The 24,955-nt window shown below is 37.6% G+C and overlaps 1 protein-coding gene across 1 annotated transcript in view; it reads right to left on the reverse strand.

Annotated features, from left to right (window-relative positions):
* Positions 1 to 22,539, reverse strand: part of LOC106918229 (protein tweety homolog 2-like) — a 30,558-nt gene extending 8,019 nt beyond the window's left edge. Inside the window, exons 1-6 of the mRNA XM_014987812.2 lie at positions 22,010 to 22,539; positions 18,537 to 18,709; positions 13,805 to 13,916; positions 7,178 to 7,398; positions 5,446 to 5,541; positions 4,182 to 4,254 (exon numbers count right to left, since the gene is read on the reverse strand). Of these exons, the coding sequence (XP_014843298.2) occupies positions 4,182 to 4,254; positions 5,446 to 5,541; positions 7,178 to 7,398; positions 13,805 to 13,916; positions 18,537 to 18,709; positions 22,010 to 22,138 (804 nt within the window). The 5' untranslated portion in view covers positions 22,139 to 22,539. The remainder of the gene's footprint in view (positions 1 to 4,181; positions 4,255 to 5,445; positions 5,542 to 7,177; positions 7,399 to 13,804; positions 13,917 to 18,536; positions 18,710 to 22,009) is intronic.
* Positions 22,540 to 24,955: the final 2,416 nt, after the last annotated feature.

A 24,955-nucleotide genomic window follows, 5' to 3' on the forward strand; every position in this document is an offset into this window, starting at 1 on the left:
GTAGTGGCAGTGCCCTCTTTCTGTTCCGTTATTGCACATATTAAATATTACATCACTGACTATTCCAAGGTTTGTTTTCATTACATTTAAAATGTTTATTTTCTATCTCTTTCAATCTCCTTGGAACTAAACAAATTTCACACATTGTATATTCTATTGTGATTCCTATACTACCTCATAATATGCCTGTAAATCTTCTTATTAACACCTACCTGATATAGGTTTAAAAAATAAATAAAACTATCATATTGACTTTTGAAATGTTTTAATTATCTAACTAATTTTACCTTGTATGCATAGCTCAAATACAGTATTGCAAACTTTTGCTCCTTGATAGATCGTGAGTTTACAGCATTGTTAAGCTTATACTTAAACTTAGACTCAGTTTAAGGGTCGGCAACCTTTAATAAACTATACTGAGAATTTTAGAAGTTACAATCTTAGAACTGCTAAAAAAAATCATTACTCATTACTACACAGTGTAAAAAGGTTCCTCACCCTTCCCCTCACATGAAGAAACAACCTGAGCAGTTTGCATATGTTTCTGTTTATACAAAACACAGGGCACCACTCATTACATTTACCAAGACAACATTTTCTTAACTACAGTACTTTATAATGGTAACATGTTTATGAATTAGCCAGTCATGCAGTTGGCATAATGAATTAACTCGTAATAGTCTCATAATTTCCATAAAGCTGAATGCCAACTGTGTTTATTATGTAATAGTTAAATTTACTTGAAAATGAACATTAAATTTTGTGGGCGATAAGTTGAAACATTCCGCTTACTTTGTATCAACATCAAGGCAACTTTACATAAATGTTACAGACTAAAAGTTCAGTAACACTTTATTTGAAGGGGTGTGCTGACATGACACTGTCATAAACATGACGTAACATCTGTCATGAACATGAAGAAGTCTTTATGAAGGTTTATGACAGTTGTCATGAAGTGTCATTCGGTAAATAATGACACTTTTAATGCAAAGTTGCTCTAAAAGTTGCATTAAAAGTCCATTAAAAATGCCAACTTTCCATGATTTTGTAAATAATGACAATTTAATGCAACATTGGCACTTTTAATGGACTTTTAATGCAACTTTTAGAGCAACTTTGCATTAAAAGTGTCATTATTTACTGAATGACATGTCATGGCATCAGTCATAAACATTCATAAAGACTCCTTTATGTTCATGACAGGTGTTATGTCATGTTTATGACGGTGTCATGTCAGTCTTATGCACACCCCTTCAAATAAAGTGTTACCAAAGGTTCTAACTGTAGTAATTCATGTTATGTTATTTTTAAGCAGCATGATTAATTTGCTTCTTCTCTGTTTTAGATTAAACTAATTAGATAATGCTATATGTTCTGGTTTTACAGCAATACCGTGGTAATTGTAGTGAAGGTTATTGTATTGTGAGAATCTCATCGTGTTTACGGTACAAAACTACAGAAGACCCATATGAGACTCAGCAGGCTCATTACAGTCTGAAGCAACTGGCTCATTAGTATTAGTCTGACACAAATAGCGTTAGTCTTTGAAAGTGAAATCAGTGTCAGAATACCACCAACCTATGCTTTGCCGAACCAGAGACCTTAAACGCTGATCACCACCGTGTAACCTGACTGTAACTTGGCATAATGAGACACTAAAAGGCACTGTTGTAAATGCATGCACATTTCACAGACATTCGTTTCAAAGTGCTGAATCCGAGAAAGTTGATCAAACATGCAAACTCCTGCGTGAAGCACACGCTTGTCCCGATCACATGACGCTGTGTTTTCAACCCAGGACTGCCTGGATGTTGCTCTCCATCTCTGTCTCATTATACTTGTAGGGACATTTTGTTTATGCTCCTTCTCATCAAATATGTATAAATCTGAGGATTTTCTAGGACACCACCATCATCATGCCTCATCTGGGAAAAAAAAAACAAAAAAAAACATGTTTTTTTTAACTAATGATGTGCAGGTGCAACAAGTTTATTTGCTTGTTTTGCATACTGTCCCACATTTAGGAACATGATTTTTTACATATGAGTTGATCTTGCTACCAAAAAAAAAAAAAAAAAAACAACATTAGGACTCTTCTGATCCATCTGAATATTGTATATGGAAGAATGCTAGAAGGTTGGCTGTCTGATGAGGATAATTGTTTGGTAAATTTACCCCAGTTCACCTGTTATTCCACAACGAGATGGATGAAGGAACTTAACACAAACAAACTCTACCCAAGTATTCTAGATAATCTGAGCTTGACATCTCGGAGGTTTCATTGCAGAGACATTTTAAAAAAATATCTGCAGTGCATTGCTAATGGCTCAGCGGATGAGAATCGACAAAAGTCAAAGTAGATGCTTCCAGCTTCTACCCATGGGAAATAGTAAGCCCTCAGCAGTGCTATTGAGAAGCGTTTATTCTTCCATGGTTTTTGTTTGTATGTTTGTTTTAGATTTTTGCTAAATTAATTGCCTTCTTGGAAATCGGAAGAACAGCGAAGACGCAACAAACATTACACAGGCATTAAGGGTGGTGAAAATCTATGAGTTTTAAAGGTTGCAAAAACAAAACAAAAAACAAACAAACAAGGGAAAAATGCTCCACAGAGCCCCCTAAGCTGCAGTTCCACTAAGCAGTTTTACAATTTGCATATACATCCATATTTCTGCAGGGCAAAAAAAGAGAAAAACTTCCAATCAAAACAGGATTCGAAGTTATCAAGACAGTGGATTTGATTTAAATCCCCTATCTTGATATTTTACACATGAGCTCCTTCTAACAACTTTGAACTTGATCAGCTTTAAACTTGATCATCAAAGGGTCGGACCTCAAAATGACATGATTTTGTAGCTTCCTGATAGAAGGTCAGTCACATCAAACGTGGCCAAAGCAATTTCGCCTGCAAAAAGGAAGTCATGTTTTAGGTTGAACATATCTACTGCACCCCTTAGAATATTCAAAAAGTACTTTTGGATCAAAGATGATATGTTGTAGACTTTTCACACAACACACTCTGACAACATATGTTGATCTTGCACCGTGAAATGAAATCAATATGTACTCCCGACACTGGCCAGGCTTCAAAAACGCCTCACCATAAAACACAAGAGTCTTTGAAAAATATCATCTTCAAATTCTGTCAAATAACAGACAACTTTAGGGAAGGTAAGCCTTTTTTTATTTTGTAGCCCTAAAAACAATCCTTCATCAAACAGGAAGTTATTATTTTTGGAATGATGAAGAGTCGGCACACAGCCTCAGTTATTATAGCTAGAAATGAATGATCAGGGCTGAAATCCTGCTGTAGTGATGGACCCAGACCCAGACTTTCAAATATGCATAAAGACAATGACAAAGTCAGCCTTCCGACACCTGATAGACATTTCTAGGAATACAGAACTAATGTCCCAGCAAGATCTATAGAAATGTATCCATGCCTTTATCTGCAGCCGAATTGATTACTGCAGCAGTAGTGTCTTCACAGGTCTGCCTTCAACTTTGGTTTGAAACTTTTGCACGCTCTCTTCCTTTTGTCTTCCTTGAAACTCTGACAAGACGTCAAATCCTTAGGGACAACACACAGATGTGAGGTTTTGTCTGTCGTGGACATGAGGTTATGGGGGAAGGCTGGAAGCATGGGGTTATCTTCTAAACCCCCAACAGCGTTCCTAATGCGAGCACCATTAACCACATAAAACCTAGATGTGCTGAACACATGGTGAAGAGCTCCTAAGACAGAGCAAGCTCTCAAAAATAAGGAACCTTAAAAGAAGCGGGAGAAAAACAAGCTTTCTTTAATATCTCTGTCTTTAAGAACGAGATCTTAAAGAAAGAGATTTTAAAGAAAGCAGAAGCCGCAATTAAAGCTAGAAAGCTCCTTTGTTTGCACCGTGGTTAAAGACTCTTGGATCTAAAAGACTTGGGAGGCGTAATCAGCTTTACTGCGTGGCTGACCTTAGTAAAGAGCTTAATATAAACTACACAGACTCCTATAAAGAAACCAACATGTTTGTTAGTTGGTCCAGAAGTTTATTGGCAGATACCCTCTTAGGAGGAGCTGCATGAGACAAATATAAGAAAGTAAATAAAAAGCCTCTATAATCAACATAATGGGAAACTTTTTTTTTTTTTTTTTTTTTAGGCTGTTTCATAACAGATGTGCCTATTTTACTCACCACAGCTGTCGCGGTGCCACTTCCTAGCGCAGCCCAGCTTAGAACCAAGGATAGTATCACAAAACCAATGATCCTAGAGAAAATAAGAGCATTATGGAGACTGACAGAGTTAAAGGGAGATACAGACATTATAAAAGGATTTTCACAAAAATCTACAAAATACTTTCTCTCCATAAGAATCTACCCCAATTCCAGAACATAAATGTGCTTTTTTCCTCTTGTCCACTGACTGAAGATTTACTCTTATGCTTATAAGCGTAACCCACAATGCTGTGGTGCATTATAGATTAAAGTCAACAAGAAACTGTGGTAACTTTCTACTTAACTAAACTTCAGGAATAGTTTCACAGTCTCCAGTCGGAATCTGCCGGCTTCCAACCCGCCATTAAGGATTGGAGAGACGGATGGTGGTCTAGTTTTATTTAGCCTTAAAGGACTGACAACTGACAGGGCTTTAAAGTTGAGGAGTTGCAAAAAGACACTATTGCACAAAATCTTCCAAGTATTATCAAGATTTTTAAAGTGTCTGCTGGCATGAAGCTTGAGAAAGCGCTCCGAGTGTGGGCTAGATAAGCGGTGTAAAAGGAGGAAAAAATGGCCCTGTGATGGATATAAAAAGGCAGAGGAGGGCTCCGCTGCACTGACTCACTCTTCGGACCCTCTTGAAAGCACCAATAAAGCAGCCTGAGAGCACTTAATAATTAGTTAAGGGAGCAGTCTTATCCTTCTCAGCCGATCAATAGGCATTAGTGGGGCCCCATTAGAGAGGGATGTGAGTAGCGATCCTGAGCATCATCTGGTAACACTGACACGTAGGTTGCACTAAATTGGGCAAATGGGATAGGGAGCCTGAAATGTGGATTTGCCTGTCAGACATCATTGCTGGTTTGAATCACGGCCGCAAATTTAAAGAACCGAGCGTTACTGCGCCGTCTCTGTCGATTTCCTTTAGGATTTTTTTTTTTATATTTGAAGCTTTTTTCAATCAGCTGCTTTGACTAAGGGTTTGGTAGATTAAGCCTGCTGTAATTGTATTTGCAGATGAAGGAGATGCCACTCAGGAGATGAATAAGAGCTTTTTGAAGATCTAATGCTATCTTGTGTTCTGTTAATGGAGGGGGGGTCATTTTTTATGGTACCAGTGAGGCTGGCTGGAGCCCATCCTTACTGTGATCTCTCAATCAGAACAACAAACACACAGAAAACTGAGTCTTATACTGATATAAGAGGCAGACTCCTTTAAGTTCGCATTCATGGTACCTACGTGATCAGCAGACATTGAGACTGTTTTGCTATTCCCAAGCACATGACCAAGCAGATGACCAGGTCAAGGATCAGCAGCAGGAGATAAGTCAGCCATCTGCAAAACGGAAGAGTGCTGCATCAAGAAAAAAGCTTCACTGTTACCTTTCATACACAAACAGCATTCGGTATGCATACGTACAAGCACCAGCGCGTGCTGGCCCGACATTTGTTCACGAATGAGGTGTGAGATGTCTGTATGCCTCGTCTACCAGCACCCTTGTCTCCTACTTAGAGCCTGTCTGTAGCAGGTAATTTCCATCTTGTTGGGCTTAATAATTCAACACAGCCAATCCATGGACATTAATTTTTCATTTTCCACTGAAAATGTCCTTCACAAAAATGGCTGACGGTGAGCTTCGGCTTGAAGTGTGAGCGTGCATATATGTGATCTGGGACCAGCCAAGCAAGTTCCTATGAGTAAGTCTCAGCACCCAGTGGCTCAACAGCACGATCCATTCGGGGTATGTTCGCAGCGTTATTCAAACAGGCAAATTTTCACGACACTATGAACGCACCGTTCACTAGACCGTTCTTTCTGTGCTATATAATTAGTGGCGAATATGACTCCCTCCTGCTCGCAAAGAAGTGCAGAGGTACTCTTGACACAATAAATAATTACTTCACTCACAGAAGACCGTAAATGAATGGAGGCGGTGGACTTTTACTTCGCCTGTGAAAGGAGAACCGCCGAAGTCCTAGACGTAAGTGAATTCAAAGTGAGAGTAGAGAAAACTATAATGCTGGAAAAACAGAATAGTGTCATTTTATTTTATTTTATTTTTTTCCAAGTAGCACTGGATTGCTGTAACATTTTCTGTTCAATAAAACTCTGCTGCAGGCTGTTCAATAGCCACATAAAATCCAATCAAGACCCAGGGGATCAGTGTCAGATAACTGTGGTCCAAAGGAAAATCCGGTGTTGGTGGACAAAGTACACACCATGTGGAGTCATCCTGGGTGGTGTATGAAATTGATATTGGGAGGTTTTAGTACTAATAGTACAATGTGTATTTGTGGATGGTTGTGCCTTGCTTATTTTATGTATATATATATATATATATATATATATATATATATATATATATATATATATATATATATATATATATATATATATATATAGAGAGAGAGAGAGAGAGAGAGAGAGAGAGAGAGAGATATCTCTATATATATAGAGATATATAGAGATATATAGAGATATATATATATATATATATATATAGAGATATATATGTGAGATATATATAATCCCACACATTATATATATATATATATATATATATATATATATATATATATATATATATATATATAAATAAGCAAGGCACAACCATCCACAAATTATATATACATATATATATTCGGATATGGAGATCATTTATGCCACTTTGATCATTTATGACCAAATAGGCACTCTGCCATGCATAATTATCTGGGCAGGGAATATGTGTAAGAACTCAACTGTATGATGGAAAATGAGCTCAATTTCAGCTTCCATTTATTTAGCAATCAGGACAAATAGCTTTTCCGGGTTGAATTTCTCAGGAGAGATCAATAAAATCCCATCTGCTCTGTGTCTCAGTTGTATCTCTACTACTGCTCCATTCGAAGCAGCATGTTTGCCCCATCTGCATGCACATAAAATGAAATCATCTCCATCAAGTCAGTGGAGTTGCTAAAGCCCCACCTACCTGTAATACTCAACGAAAGCAGTCTGGTCTGCAACGGCTGCCAAGTCAATCTTGGACTTGTTGATGTCTGGCAGAGCCGTCAGCTCGCGGATAATGTTGTTGACCATTAGCTGCAGGAAGCGCAGAGCCTGGAGATACTCAAGCTTAGTGGCAAAGATCTCATCCAGCCTTTCTAGGTGCTGTTTAAGTCCAGCTTCCATGTTGCTTTGAGCTCCTTCAACCTAAACAAGCACAAAAATATATGTGTTTCAAAGATATAGGTGAAAACAAAATCATAATACAAACAGATGAAATACACTATAGGAGATACAAAAGCTTATATACATAACATATCTCCCTAACTGTGTTTTACTGGAGTAAATAATGTCAGAATGTAAAAACTAATAATTCTTTGAAGACATGTTATTGCACAAGTCTTTGATTACAGGAGGAGATTTACGAGAAGCATAACTAAAAAGAGCAAATAGATTTTGCATTGAATTTTGAATGAATACAAAGGAAATGAGTTACTGCTCTTTTAATTCACTGACAGATTTAAGACCTCAGGACTCTGAACAAGTGACAGGGAAGAAAATAATAAATGTTTCAATATAGGAATCGTTTCTATGCAATATGAAAAAAAAAAAATGTTTGTCTTTACAGCCATTTTCCTACAACATTAATGGCAAAACATGTCATAAACAGGACCTCAAAGTTTCCCTTTGGTTACAACAGGAAAATGCAGAGGCAGCTCAGAGTCCTATGAATCCTTCCATTATGCCAGTTCTTCCTCAAATGCAAGGAACATCAGGAAACATATCTGTTGTGGCCAAATGTGTGTCCTTACTGCCAACACAAAGGCACATCTGCACTATAAGCTTCAATCCTTTATTCTGTCTGTTGCACCACAGAGATGCATCTGTTCTAGAGATGCAACGAGAAGCTGAATGGTGGCCGACACCGAATGAAGGAACAGTTGACACGATTGCCGGTCAGAAACTAAAAATCATTTTCTCTGTCAGTCAGTAAGCATCTCATATCCAATCTCGAAGAGGTTGCTTCAACAACAACACCCTTTGTTGTGGGAGCTGTTACTAAGGGAAGAAGGCTCAGCTATGTGTTTTCAGTACGGGTGAGATATTTTAAGCACATGTCAAAACAAAAAGCCTCAAGAACAGAAACTGCATTTCCTACTGAAGAATGGTGACACTGCTCTGTTTTATGTTTTGTAAGAGTCCATTTCTATCGGTGGTGGTGCATGCTGGATTTCTAAATGCTGGCAGTCTTTTGGAGATCTTAAGTTGAGTGTCTACTCACTATAGAGAGACTACTGTTTTGTTAGCTGTGGTTGTTATTTAAAAAAAAAAAAAAGTTTAAATTATTACCTCTGCCTTTATTTTGTCTTGTTTTGATGATATTAAAATCCTGTTTTACTGCATAGTTAGGTTTTAACTATGGGTGTTTTTGCCCAATAACCTGGGAAATTTCACTGTAGATATAGATTTCCAATAATGCAGAGAACAACTATGTAATCTGGTCCTGTTTTTGTTTGCTTATACATTATGTGAAGACAGTAATATTTAATTTTTTTTATTTTCCCCACAAAGTAGAAAACATTCAACTTTTCAATGTAAATTATTTGAATTTTTAGAGAAGCCAGAATCAGATCAAATCTACATCAACGGATCGGATGTTTAAAAGCAATCAGGAATCGGAAGTCAGCCACAAAATCTCTGATCAATACTTCTCTCTACTTCTCTAACCCTCTAATTAAACATAGAGGAGTTGTGCACTGAGGCCATCAAGTTGAGGTATACGATTCAGTCGAAACTCAGCTCTGCTAGATTACAGTTTCTCACCAATTGGTATCGAGCCAGCAGGGGATCTTATATTTATTCTCATTTCCCTTATTGGAATCTCTTCCTGAATAAATTTGAGTATATTCTTCCTGTATTTTTCTATATCCAAGTGCCCTCCTTTGTCTGCAATTCGCATCTGCTATTTTCGAACACCCACCATCTTTCTTTTCTGCTTTGTTCGGATTACAAATACGGCATCTTTTTATGTTCACTTTTGAATGCTTTCTATTACCTGTGAATAACATGATTTTTTTTTTCAAAATTCTATCCTAACCAGTGTTTGCGCTCAGTAAAAGAAGTTAGCAGTTTGCTGCACTGAATAAAACTGGCATACTTCTTGGATTTCGTAATTGCAAAAAAATGTTCAGATCCTTGAGAATTTTTAGAACAGGCTGATTAAGAACAGTATTTTCTGCTAATTTTATTGCATTTTTCAAACGTCCTTCTAGTTGGAAGTAGTCGCTGTGTCCACCATGTCCCATGTCCAGCTCATAACAAGTTCTCAGCAGCCTTCTGTCACACGTTCACTTATTTTAACAAAGAACCATGTGTGCAATAAAGTGTCAAGAGCAGCTGATGGCTGCCGGAGGGCAGATATTTGTTCAATTCAGCATTCAAAGTCAGTATTTGTGTTGGCATTGATCTTTGTAAGGTCGCACAGGTATTTATTCCTGATTACTTTAATTTAGTTTCTATTACGTTTAGCAAACCATTTGTTAAAATTAACTTTGCAAAAGTTTGACTCAAGTAAACCTTGACTAATGTCTGAATTATTAAGTAGTTGAAGGGATTTGTTGTGTCTATGATATTACGTAGAAAAGCGTAGCTAGACTGTCCCTTTAAATCACTGCAAACTTCACAACTGTATGGCATTTTATAAAAGATATGTCTTTGAGAGATTTGACTATTATAAGCAAAAACTTGAAGAAAAGAGCAAGGATTTACGTGTTAAAAAAAAGCATGTGTACAGGGTTTGTTAATAATCATGCAATTAGCTTAAATGTTAAACTGTTTGGGATTTTTTATCTTCAAAGACATAAAGAAAATAAACATCAAAGCAATTCAGTTTGAGTTCTAAACTACAACAAATAAAAAAATGATGGTTCGAAGTTATTCTGAACAGATGTTAAATTCTGCAACCCATCATCAGTGAGCAGAAGCTTAAAGTTCTTTCTTTGCATTTTCTCACCATAACTTTTTTCCCCCATTTCTTTAACTCATTAGATAAACTTAGCCGAGACATTGCAGTCCTTCACCATGAAAACGTATCTCAAGGAAGATAGTTTATCAGTCTCCTCAACACTGCAGAAACATCATAACCCTGATTACGTTTTGCTGAGAGATGCCAAGAATGATTCCTAAGTAGGTCCACAGAATGAGTACTGATGTGGAGATGCTGCACAGATTCAGGCCCCTCTTCTACTCAAGCAGTCCCAAAGGGTAGAGTGTTACGATTGCCAGTAACCTGCTCTCACTCCCCACCCCTATGTTCATCATCCCTCACAGTTCCTGCCAGAACGCCTCGGATCTTATCCACACGCCTTCTGCCTGACTGTGAAAAATGGAATCCATCAGCGAGTTGCTGGGGGTGGTCCACATTTCCCTAATCTGGACTGCCCTGTCTCCCTTTAAAAATGGATTATAGCTCTTTTTTTTCCCCCCCACTCAGAAAAGCGGGTCATAAGGAAGATTCTCCATACTGGACACGGCTGTAACTGAGACTCAGCAGCTGCTCTGCCTAAAATGCCAGTTTTAAATCCACGGCTCAACGGTATCCCTTTAATTCTTTTATTTTTGGGGTGACACATCCAATATTTGCTATAAAAAATTAACCGCAGAATTTTAAAGTCAACAAAGGTCAAAGACTTGGAATCAGGTTCCAGAAGAAAGACATTTAATAGAATACGTTTATGAGGAAAAAAGTAGCAATCATTTGGTTGCAAAAAAATCACAAAGAAGCTTTTAACTTTAAAAAGGAAGCAGCACGTAAAAGAGTGTGCGCTCCCTTAAATTGGAAATGCACATTTCGATATTGTGTGATTGCAATGTTCTCTCACCCATTATTTCCTGGCAGCTGTGAAGAGCCCTTAATATTGCAAGCTGAGCATGAGAAACAAGACTGAATTATAGAAAGCGTGTGAACAATCAAAGGCCCCGTTCAATAGCAAAAAGGAGAACGGTCTGTATCTAATCTTTCTCACTATGAGACATCGCAGGCGGCCTGTCAATTTCATTATAGGAACACCCTTAAAAGCCATGAGCAGCGTCAACGCTTCTTAGAGAAAATCACTAACCTAGGTAAAGAACTGTGAAGCAGATATGAAAACAGAAAGGATGACTACGATTAAATTACTTGACAATACATAAAAAAATAAATTACCAAAATGCTTCAAAATAGAGGAAAAACAAAACCGCTCAAACTAGAAAAAAAAAAAACAAACAAACAAAAAATTGTCTTTTTACTCTAAATTGTAAGACTAAACACTACCGAAATCAGCTTCAGCCTTACAGGACAATTCAATGCCCAGGTCATCGGCTCTGTAAGCAGAGTAAGTTGCATCAGCCTACAATTTTGCACACAAGAAAGCCTTTGTATCTCTGGGGAGCATTAATTCTTTGTATGCAGCCATGATATATATCATGCTTTAGGACTGAATCAATAAGAGGAACCTGAGAGGAAGTCGACTGAAAGGGTGTAGATAGAACAATCAAAGTTGCGTCCACCTCTACAGTTATTGTTACACCAAGCACTGAATAATGTAGTTTAAAAAAAACTTTTCCAAAATTGGCTTGCTGTTTTTCTGTGGCTTTGTAAGAAAATGTTATAACTATTATAATCTTTTACTGACCTTTTTTTTTTTTTTTCTTTTTTTTTTTTTTACAAATTTACTTCTCAGTTATATTCCGGATTGTAGCTCAGGGTAGTTATATTAATTGCCACGACTGAAATGTAGAAATACGGAAGCAAAAAAGGAAACAGAAAAAGAGCAAGGTCAAGGCAACAGAGAATAAGGCTGAAAGTTGTTGAAAACCAATGATGTTACCAATCTCAGACAACAATGTACACCCAAAGCAAAGGTGTACATAAAACCCAAAGCAAAGATAGTAAAAGAAAAACACCTACAGCTTTTATTTGAGTTCATAAAATGAAGATTCAAATGATGAAATGTCCAGGGAGGCGGGTAGGAGCCCGAATGAAACAAAGTCTGAGAGCGGTATAGCTTGGAGACAAAAACAATCATTTCAATGCAAAAAAAACTAGGAGTGGTGGAGACATAAAAACGAAAGCATGCTGTAAAGATGATTTTTAACTGACAAACATTATGCTCACAAACAATGACTCTGACCATCTTCTTGGAACATTTGTTTACTCATTTCTCATGCTATTTGTCCAAGCCACATCATAACCTGTATGTATCATGTTTTCCTTGCTAAGTTTTTGGTTTTTCCTTCCCTTGAATTCAAGATTCCAGCTGTAGGGAAAAAGCATTTTGTATAAAAAGTGCTTTTTGTGAGTGAGGGAAAGTGTGTCTGCTTCACTTCCACGGAGGTCGTCCACATTTTCTGCATAAGACGATATCTGTAGCAAAAGTGCTCACTCAATCCTTTACCTATCTTGGCAATAAACAACCACTTTCCCACTTTTCCCTTTCACACCTTCCCATCACGATCATCTTTTTTTAATGAAGAAAACAATATTTTCTGATATTACTGGGAGAGATTTCCAGATGGTGCCATTACACGCTCTCTGCTGCTATCCATATATGGTAATAGGTTTCTCTTTTTAGTTAATTAAAAGACGTTAGCTTCTGAAAAGTGCTTAAAACGTACTTATCTACTTAAAAAAAAGTGAAAATTGCACAGTGTTAAAAATGTGTGTCCTTTAACAAAGCAAATAACATTAGAACAATGATGATCTCAATTTCCTGTTTTCACACCCAGTTTAAAGTGTCATGCAAATCTAAATAATTTTAGACAGAAATAGCAATCTAGTTTTGGATGCTAATTTGTCTCGACGGTGATAAAATATGTGATATGTGAGCACTTCAAGCGGATATATGATACTGACATGTTCAAGAATACGCACGTTCGCCATAGATAGCGGGACTGCAGGAGATGGAGAGACGAGCGGCTTAGCATCCATTAATGCACAGCAGATGGGAGTTAATCCTCTTCTTTCTCATTGTGATTATTGCTTCTTGCGAGGCTGCTTTCTTACTCTCCTACCTCTTTCCTATTCCTCCTGCCCCTAAGCCTCCCAAAATAACTTCCCTGAATGCGGGTCAGGAGTTGCATGGAAATAATCCCCATTTACACATCCTCCAACAGAAGTCACCTAAATTCCCCTGGTGTGACAAAAACAGTGGATACATTCCCACTGCAGTGAGGTGCTGCTCTGAACAGAGTGGGCTCTGTTGTTTACCGGCTGTAATGCCGCGCTTCCAACACGCCACGCAAAGGATCACTCATTTGCTGTTTTCTAAATTATTAATAATGAGAAAAGCATTCACAGCACATCTTAAGAGATCATGTTTTCTAGCTACACTGTTATTGCTTGGTCAGCTTCTTGACTTTGTATTGCAGGTAAACAACCTGCTTTCCTAAACCAAACTACGTATGAAGCTGGCAAAGCATGAAACAGAAGTTCGTTTTCACCTTATAAGACCGATTCTTTTACTTCCAAGGAAAAGCAAACACTTTTAGCAGAGGTGATATACTGATCCGATCAACATGACATTTTCAATATTCATGATGTTGTAAATTGCAGAGGTTGGAGGACTTCTCTCACCAGACTGTTGATGCTATCCAGAGTGTGATTGGCATGGTAGAGGGAGTAGGTCAGTTGGTAGACCCCATCGTTGGTCTCGCTGTTCCCATAGAAACCCACTCCTACAGCAGAACTGCACGATGGAGAATTTTAGAAAAAGGAAATTATTTGATTTCATTATGTGTTACATTTAAACTACAAAGCAAACAGTGCGAATTTGGTGTAGCAAAACAGTAAATACACACCTTGGTGACGCCTTTTCATCGCAGTTTTATGTCTGAATAAATTTACCAACAAGAGTTCGTATCACTTGTCTCTCTGCACTCTGCCGACATATGGGCTAGGATCACACAAAACCTCAGCAGAATGGCAATTCTTAATTTTCAATAGGATGTCTCTCTATCCATTATCCATGTGTTCTGTGCATTACAGTTTAATTTTTCTTACCAAAACATTCTCTCACAGGAGTTAGTGATGGCTGAATCCGTGCCTGCATTCAAACTAGCAAGAGACAAGCTACCTCGGTGAGATACTACACCCAATCCATTATTCTCACTTTCCTGGGCCTCCCGGGACTGAGCACCAGCCTCCACAGTAGGGAGGGTTAGACCAGTTGGTGAAACCCTACTTCTGCTGGTCTGCACTGAAATGAGCAGTAATAACTCAAACATGTTTAATCTTTTAGACAAAACTTCTCCTTTCATTTCCATGATTTAAACGACATTAGGCGTCACAGTTAGAATTGATGGAGGTTATTTAGATTTGCGCATAAAACGGAAAACCTGCTTCGTTTCTCTCTTTTAGTTCTGAAAAGGGTCGAGGGGAGCGCATTAAGAACAATCAAATCTAACCAAAAACAGATGCAATTAGAGTGGTCTGTATAAGTTCAGCTGCACGGTCGTGTTTAAAAAAAAAAAAAAAAAAAAAAATACTAAATTGAGTTTGGTTAAGAAGCCGCACAACGTAGACGTGCTTTATGCTTTTCAAAGCTTCTGTGTTGGAGCTGATATGTGTTGGCCTTCACAATAAGCTCTTCATTAACCCTGCTGCCAAGATGACACATCAGCAACAATGAGGTGCACCTAATGACTCAGTAATGAAACAATAATGAGGCACACTGAACATCATGGGGCAGTTTAGCCTCAAGGGAAGCATTAGGAATTTTGCGGCAGTGCAAAACCTCTCCCCGTAGCAACCAGAGGATATAAAAGGAAAGGAAAGCAATAAAGAACCGGAACAAAGCACAGGATATGTAGATGCCGGGATGTTTTGTTGTGTGAACGAGTAAACAAGAAATTTTGTTTGTCTTCTATGCATGGAGCTAAACAATGCAGCCTCCAGTGAGGGGAGAAAAAAAATACTCCAAACTACATTAGAGGCAACTGAAACTAAATCAAGGGGGGATTTTAAAAAAAAATTAAATTTAATAACTAAATTGAATTTACCCCAATCATTTTGTAAGAATGATGTAAGGGATGTGCTTTGTCTATTATAGCTGTAAATCTAATAAAATGTGCTGACTGTAAAGCTGCATGTAGTGAATAGCACATAAACGGAATTTGGGCTTTGTCCAAGTAGAAAGACATATCCAGTATATCTAACAAACATCCCACCATCTGGCAGCTGTAAAGTTAAGCGTTTTTAACATCTGGGGTTCTCTCCTAACTTATTCATCTTCTTTCTATTTTTTGCTTTTATTAATATTCCTATTTTTATGTGTATCTGCATGCTGCCATTTGCTGCTAGCTTGGCTGTCATTACACAGGAACATCCCGCGTGTTCTTACGGGCCCACTGACAACCAGATGACTTGTGCTGATCTGATAACACTATCAGCCACAGGACCTTATGTAATGAGGCACGTCCTTGTTTAATTATACGTAATCAATTCTGTGAGGTCAAATCGGAATCCAATAATCTACGATTATCTCAACAGCATCAATTAAAGGACGTTTCTGACGTAGATCGGCTTTAAAATCCCATTGATTTGTGGAGTATTGTGTTCAGATGTAGGACAAATATCGCACAGTGTGCACTTCTTTAAAAAAAAAAAAAAAAAATCAAAACCTTACAAGATTTGTGCTGCAATCAAAGCACATTCTACTGCAGTTTTGTAAAGTTCTTCTATTTTGTCTAAGATGTAAAATTTTAACAATGGTCACCACAGCAAACATGGCATAGTAAGGTCAAGAACGACCTTGCATAACAACATCATGCCCTCTTACTTAGCATTGCAGCCGGTCTCATGTGCTGTAGTAGTTGTTAGGTATAGATAAAGGGAGCTAACGAAGTTAAAGCCCAGTTCTGTCACAAGCTTAACTGGATCAGTGCGGCAATTAAATTAAGGTCTTTTTAGACCCAATTTTTTTTTTTTTGTTTTAATTTAGGTGCCTTTCGACAATAAACCGTATGCAAATGTACATTCATATCTTCGATGCAACTCCAAAGCTTCACACCTTTCAAAACATACGGAAATTACCCATAAAACCCAACTATCTCATCTTGATTCCAATACTCTTCTTTTTTTTTCCTCTCTTCAGTTAAGAGCCACAGAGTCATTACCAAATCACACAAGTCACACACCGATATCTTACCCAATTATCCTTATAATACAAAGGTAAATATGCTAAAATAAAGTAGCATATTTAACAACAATTTTGCCAAATGTGTCCTTTGGTATTGTTGAAAGATAAGCCAGCTGCTTAAACAATCCCTTAGTAAAATGATTGCCATAGCGTTAAGCTTTGTGCAGTCAGTTCCCGGAGAACAATTGATAACTAAGGATGTATTGTTCAGAAGTGTGAGTTAATTTATTTGATGAAACACTATCATGCACATCCACTTTAGTGATCAAAGTTGCTGCATAGATCTGAAAGTTTTACGAGATAAGTATTTTTATTGAAGCAAAGTAACATTGCAGATGTATACTATAAAGGAAGATGAATACAGCCGAGCTGTCTTTGTGTTACATGATGCTCCACTCAGAAATAATAGCTAAAAAGAAAATGTTTGCAAGCGTTCTTTCTTATTTCAAGCAATGCACTCAGTGTCCTTTTACATAAAAGGGATGGAAGGTCTTCTTTATATAGTTTGATACTTTTTCCTGCTCAAAAGGTAGTGAATTCATTTATTAAAAGAGCTGATTGATATAAATTGAGTATCGTGTTTCAATTTTGATGCTCTGAATTTTATTTTTGTCTCGGAAAACTGCTAAATAAATAAAGCTCACTCACTCACTTTTACAGTGCTCTACAAGGGCACATAGATTTGTCAGGGAACATTAGTGAACATACAGCATCATCAAATCTAAGGGTCGCAGCAAACAAGTCGGAGAGAAAGTTCTGGAAAGTTCTTTACGCTAAACTGACAGGCTGGGCAAGACGAACATTAATCAGAGAAGCAGCAAATGCAGCCACTCTATTTCTAGAAGTGCCGTGAAGATCTACAGGTTACTTGAGATCTGTTGAGATGAAAACTATTAGTCAAGCATTCTATAAATCTCAGTTTTATAGAACACAGCCAAGTAAGAAAGAGATGCTTGTTTTGTGTAAGAAACAACACACGTAGGGAACACAGTGAAACATGTGGAATGAGGAACTCTGGTCAGATAAGAGCAACTCTGACCTTCCTGGCTAACAAAAGGCTATGCGCACGAACGAAAGCTAATGCCGCACATTGTTGTCCACACATCGTCCTAACTGGAAACATCACAGTGGTCTTTTACAGCAGGTACTGGGAAGCTGGTCAAAGTTAAAGGGACAACAGGGTAAAATACAGGACAATTCTGGAAAAAAAAAACCTGTTAGAGGATATAAAATACTTTAGATTGCACTGTGAAAAAAAAAAACAACTTAATTTTTTTGGAAAGAAAAACTATTTTCAATTGAAAAAACTAAACGTGTCATAGAGGAACAATAAGTTAAGAAGACTCGAGCAATCAAGGTAGTTGCAACCCTAAACTGTATTTTGTGAGGTTTTCAGTACTTATCTCTTTAAGTTATAGGTCATTGCAACAGGTGATTCTGCTGACTTTTGTGTTTTTGTTGTAAAAAGTGAGAAAACCAACCTTTGGAGATGATTTTTGAGTTTGAGGCTGAGAGTGCTACTTACTTGCGGAGGTAGGATTTGCTCTTATTTAAATAGATTAAAATAGTTTTGGAATTTCTTATAAGATATTTGTATATTAGGTAAAGCTACCAAACTAAAAGCCACCTAACATTAGGACACTGACAAACTGATACAGAGCAGACTGCGCGCTCTTACAGTGGGAATCTTTCTCAAAAAAAAAGAAAGATTTTTTTGTAAGCCATTAATCCTGCTTGATGGCACACCTGTCAGGAGATGACAAGCTGAGCACTGTGAGATTTTCAAGTAGTCTCGGCTGCTCTAATAGCACTCCCTATCCACACGGACCGACGTGCACAGAGCAACACATTCTGTGAGGTGGAGGAGTTTAAAACAACAGAAGACACAAAGAAATGAGAAGCAACTGCATCCAAGGTCGTCACAAAAAAGCTTTAAATTTAATGAAGACAACTGTAGACTTCGTTACAAATGTTTACTGGATTTTTGTTCTCAGGCATCAATGACGGTTTAAGAAAGAATTAGATTAGAGGCATTAGTAAATGCTAATCCAGACGAAACCTATCGTGACCTGGTTCATTTGGTGACTGCATTGACCGACATCCTCATCTCTGTGCAGTTCCGGAAAAAAAGACCACGCCCAACAGGATTATTTAAATACGTTTACTTACCATATTATGAGACCTGTAATAACTGCCACCCACGTGACACAACAGGTGTCGGGCCGTTTGGTTTCTTCATCCAGGCTCCGACGGCAGCAGAATAAACACACCAGGTACACGGCCAGAGCTAGGAGGCTCAGACCGAGGCCGACGGCACCAGCACAAGCCAAAACTATCAGAGACTGAGAAAAGTAGGAAAACACAAAAAGATGCCATCAGGGAAATTAATGGCTGTCATGGTCTGAGTCAAGTTTGTCGACAAATCTGGTAACACTTTATTTGAAGGGGGTTGAATAAGACTGACATGACACTGTCATAAACACCTGTCATGAACATCAATAAGTCTTCATAAATATTTATGACTGTTGTCATAAAGTGTCATTCGGTAAATTATGACACTTTTAATACAAAGTTGACGTTATTCAAAATGTCTTTGTTATGACAACTTGACATTAACCAAGAAATCATTACTGATATAAATTTGTTATAAAAGTATTACTGATTGCACTTTAAAAATTAGATAACTTTATGTTATTAAAGGTAAAGTTTAAACAGTAATTATTTCCTGGTTAATGTCAAGTTGTCATAACAAAGACATTTTGAATAATGTCAACTTTGTATTAAAAGTGTCATAATTTACCGAATGACGCTTTATGACAACAGTCATAAATATTCATGAAGACTTATTCATGTTCATGACAGGTGTTATGTCATGTTTATGACAGTGTCATGACAGTCTTATTCACCCCCCCCCCCCTTCAAATAAAGTGTTACCACAAATCTTATGTAAGTGCTGACCCCATCGACCTTGTGGTTGATTCACTGAGTCAACCCCCCCCAGTCAGGTTCAAAGATGTTACTGAGGTTAGAGAGCCGACGTGTCACGCTTGTCATCAGCATTATTACTGCTGACTGTTGACCACAGAAAATTAGGAACAAAAAGAAAAAAAACAGCACAGCTCTTTGCCGTCTTAGGGAAAGTACATCTTAAAAATAATCTCTGACTGCGGCTGAGAGAGAAGGAAAAAAATGATCAGGGCTGTAGGAGGGGAGGGTCATGTGACTTGGTGTCTTTCCTTCGGTCTTGTGATTTCTGAATGTGCTAAGTATTTGAAGCTTGAAGGCTGAGCACACACTGGGGGAAAAAACAAAAAAAAAAACACTGTTCCAGAAAAAAAAAAGAAACAGGAAATTATTCACTTGAAAATGCCTTTTGTTAAAAAAAACTAATAAAACAATGCACATGAAACACATTTCATTACTGGGATCATTTAAGGACTTGAAACTCATATTATCGTAGCACTCGATTAGGTTCAAAGACATGACAAAAGCATGACCCTAATTGTACTTGCAAATAATTTGCTCTGCAAATATCAATGCTGAGAAGTTCAAAGTGGATGTCTGGCTGACTGACAAAATGATTTTACACCTTCATCTCTGACTAATCATTACATTCGGATTCAGTTGGCACTGCGGCTGAATTTAAATTTGCGTAATATGTTTTAGACTCTAACAAAAATATTGGATGGATTCTAACAAAACCACGAAAACAGCAGGCTGCTGCACATGTTTATGTCAAAATTATACGTTTATTCAAACTCAGATCTATGGAAATCTATGGAAGGAAGGAGGGAGGGAAAGAAGGTCGTGAGACAATGAATGAGGAAATAAAATCTGGAAATACATCCCCCCCCCCTCCCCCATGCAATGCTTAAACATTTTTCCCCCCATTTTAATCCAGGTGTTCTTTTTAAAAAAAGACCAAACATTTAAGTTTAAACGCACAAGCTTACACCGACCCAAACAATGAGTAGAGGACAACTGGTCTCATCTTAACTTCAATCAAGGCCAAACTGCTAATCCACCGATTTGCTAACGGTTTAGTGGAGGTCACTGCTGATGAGCCAGAAGTGAGCCCATGAGAGGTTCAAACTGGTTGGATTTTCTGTCACAACAACTCAGTTCGGGCTCTTTACAACAGCGATGCCGCCTCTACTTGCTTCTCTAATTTTCCACTCAATTGTTTGGTAATTACACATGTTGACACTTCAATTTCCACTGCATGCCAGGCCCATAACAAGGGAACAGATGCATGACGGGGGGAGAGAGAAGGAAGACAAACACTAAAGAACAACAACTGAACTGACATTAACCAGAAAATGTCGATCATCTGCGGTGGCAAACGGATGTTAGTATGAAACTGGCTTAAGTGTGTAAGCTTAATTGAATTAAATCGCAAAAGGCAACCACTGATTTATATGTCAGTGAGGTTCTTCTCAACATTTTTTTGTACGTTTCACAAAGATAACTTATAGTTGTGAGAGACACACAAGTTTCACAGAGATTGAGAAGGTGCTACGTTTTCTTAAAGTAACGCAGATTTAAGAAACAACCTTATATAAAACAAGGAATGTTACTTTCATACCGGAAAAAAGAAGGTGTTTGACTGTTTGGAGCAGAAAACTACACTTCTTGAAAGAAAACAGCATGTAATTTTAGGTGCTATATGTATGCTTTGACTCTTAAAGTACTGAGATATTGCAACGTATTCCTGTATGGAAGCAAACATATCAGAGAACAAATTGAAATTGGAGTACAAAACAGATAAACACTACTAAATATATCTTGTGGATTGCAGGTGGAAAACTGACTTCAACTGAGCATGACTTTTGCAATATTTGTTCCATTACAGAGCCCATTTTAACCACAGGAACTGAGCCCCGCGATGGATTGTATAAAGCAATTTATTTTATTTTCTCCAGTGCAACTTATGTTTAAAATGTCGGTTTTAATACTTCACATCTGATTGGATATGAATTACAGGAATTTTTGGGGGTGGGTGGTGGTATTCTCCAAAGCAGTTGTTGGAATTGAAAAATAGAGTAAAAAGAGAAGTTTAGATTTTAGAAATAATAATAAGAATAATAAAAAAAAAACTTGACAGAAATATTTATTGCTGATGTCCAGAATGTTAAGTATAGATTAGCGGAAGAATTGGCATTTTATGAATGAAATAGTAAGTCTGATATGCATGACTACTAAACATAATTTCTCCTGTGGAAATAAAGCTATGACAGTTTCTGATACTTGAAGTGCGAGTGGCATTAAATGTTAAAAGTGCACTTAAAAACAATTTAATTTGTTTAAATTTGAGGATATTTGACGTAAGGGTACAGAAGCACATCATAACCAACATTCCTAATACAAGTCATGAGTTATCTTGGGGAAAATGGCAGTACAGCATGATTCCCCACTTCCTTAAATTAGGACCAAAAATTTTAAAGCGCTACACACAAAAATCCTCGTGAGGGTAGATGAAAAAGATGGAAAGTGCGTGTGAGAGAGAGTCCTTTATTTCTCAACACAGCAGTTTAAACCGCTCTCCACCTAAATATAGGCTGTCTGGATGCAGCATTTACATATGAAAGTCGGTGTTCAGCAATAAAATACGTGCGCTTCTACGCACAAGTACAGTTACCAACCTGCTGATAGCTCGCTTCCTCCGGTCTGAAAGTGTTGTCGACCGACTGGAAAAGAAAATTGAAGTGTGGGAAATTGTGCAGCCAGTATGTCCACCACGGAGCCACATAATCAAGCCGGGCAATGGCCATTACTGCTTGAAGAGTCAATCCAACAAAGCTGTGAAACAAGTTTCTCTCTCTGGGACGCTCAGATGTTCCTTGGTTTGGGAAATAGGAGGGGGGAAGAAAGAAGGAAAGAAAGAAAAGAAAAACTAGGTTTGTTGAAAAGCTGTCGCAGAGAATTAGGAGGAAATTATTCTATTTGCTACAACTTTAAAAAGTGTAGATAAACATGTCTGAATCCTACTGCTGTCCCCATGGCTGCAAAGCATCAATATAAACAGTACATTTACATCCCGAGATCGCGGGTTGTGTGAACCTGCCTCCTTGTCCGTGGAAGGCGTGACAACAACTTCAGTCCTGTGGCCGAGCTGTCTTTACTCCACTCGTTAAAAAAAAAAAAAAAAAAAAAAAACAGGAAGACCATAGCAAACCAACCCTGCTAACATCTTGCCCTTTTAAAACGAAGGGAGGGGGGGGGGGAGTGAATTTCAGCCACAATTTAGAGAAAATTTAAAGCGATACAAAAAATTTCACAACATCTTTATCAAGCTTTGTATGCTTGGCCTGGTCTGCTTTATCTCTCCACTGTCTTCACACCGGGGAAACTCGACTGGGCTCGTCTAAGAGCGAGTTATGAAAAGAAATGAAGCGTTCTGCTCTAACCGGCCTGGAAAACTTTTGTCTGCAGGGAAACGTGCGCAGATAAGTCTTACTGCTATTTATGACTTATGCTGTTTATGTCTGACCTCTTGTGGACAATGAGGTGAACGGTAATGAGTATGTTAATGAGCTTCTCTTTATTTTTTTTTCCCCCATTGTCTTCACTTGCAGTTATATTTGGCCCAAAAGCCTTTGCGCGAAAGTAAAATGAATTTTGAGCTCAGTGCTGCTTGTCATATCGTGGCAAGATACAATAAACAATCCATAAATATGGTTTGGCACATGGCCTAATTCTCTAAGCCACTCGTCAAAGTAGGAAAGACAAGACAACATACCGGTACACTTCAATCGGATGTGTGTTTTTCTACATAAGTGAAGAAATGGCTGCAAGAACATAGATGCTTGCTATATAGTCATAGCGGTAATTATAATGGAATTGTGACTAACAAGTCACAAGGATCCAATTATATTTTACTATGAAGTTAACTAAAAGAAAAGCCTTAAAAAAGCATTTAGTAAATATTTTTATTAGTGAATAATTTTTTATTAGTAGTAAAAAAATAACATAAATCGATGTGCATATATTTTGTGTCCACATATGCAAACATACAGCTACATTTGATATTGACAGAATGTTCCTGGGATTGCAATTCACTCTTAACATGCTACCCACTGTGACAAACCCTGAGTTAATATTATGGTTTTTGTTCCTATTTTCAGCCTCAAAGTCCTTGGAACAGCTTTGAAGGCTGCTGACAGGAAAAAAAAAAAAGAGAGAAAGGAAATCTGAAACTGGCGCAATTACGATTGTGAAATAAATTGGTCTGGACACAGCAGGCAAACATGAATAAATTCAATGTGCCTAATTAAAATGTATTTCCTAAAACCAAAACACTGATATACTTGTTGGAAAAAGACAAAAAAAAAAAAAAAACGCAGGTGTTGAATATTTTACTTGTTGTTGAATTACTTTCTTATTTGAGTTACCGGACGCTGCTTCACCTCTGTTATCGATGAATGCGTCTAAAAGACCTGCATTGTGTGCAATACCTTCACTCTCTGAGCTAAAGTAAACAACCAAACAATGGAAATGTGCCAATTGAAACAGTCCATTGGCAGATAAAAGGGAAGATGAAAAATATGTTGCGGAAATTGTTCTCTGAGGAAAAGTTGTTTTATCTCAAATGGAACATAGGGTGGGTTCGTTTTCAAGCTAAATCATCTATCTTGTGGCAACTGTTTTTTTATTTTATTTTTATTATTATTGGGATGCTTTGATGCACCTCCATGGCCCGAATAGCTTGGAAGTGTGCTTTGGGGCTGAATACTAGTAGGTGACACTTGAAATGTGCCGCATGAATATGAATTTATTTGACTGTGCTCCGCATGTACAAGTAGGTGAATTTGGTTCCAGATAAATCTCTTGTGATTCCCATGCCATTCACTCTCAGTGTTGAAAGTATCAGAGTGGGATCAATGCAAAACAAAGGAAGGAAATGAATCAAAGCTCCTCTGCACGTGCCTGTCCTCTGAAAGGTGCAACATTTGGATCAATTTTCCTCTTATTTGTTTTTGCAGATAAACATGTAATTCCCACACATCACAGATTACATCAAGGGATGTGTACCTTCAGCAAAGCACAGGGATGCCATAATGTCATACAAAGTACTGGATGTCTCCATATAATGCTTATTAATACACTTTATATGGGCTACTTAAGCTATGTTTAAAAACTTTTATAGAAGTGTCATAGCATAGACGCCACTGTATAAAAAGACAGTATGGCACTGCATGTCATACGAGGAAGCACTGTGTGTGTGCTTTCACGTATTTACCTCCAATATGTTTTTAGAGTCATACTAACGTTAATGAAATTAAATTGATCAATTTGAAGGAAACAATAAAAAAAATTTAAAAAAAATAGAGAATCCCTCTCAATATTTTTGGCATTTAGCAAATGGAAATTATTTACAAAATATTTCCTAAACAGAAAAATTTTCCCCGATCTAATCTAACACATTTAAGGAAAAATGTTTATTTTTCTTTTGTGTATGTAAATATCTGGTCAAATAAACTCCTATTAATGGTGAACCATTAGGTGGCAGCCCAACACTTTTCTGTTATGGGTGCACGGACCCCCTCACCCCCTTTTTTCTACTCTGTTAATATCTGTGACGAAGTAGC

Source organism: Poecilia mexicana, unplaced genomic scaffold (genome assembly GCF_051168715.1).
Source record: "Poecilia mexicana isolate PSO_F unplaced genomic scaffold, ASM5116871v1 scaffold_8, whole genome shotgun sequence".
Lineage (NCBI taxonomy): Eukaryota > Metazoa > Chordata > Actinopteri > Cyprinodontiformes > Poeciliidae > Poecilia > Poecilia mexicana.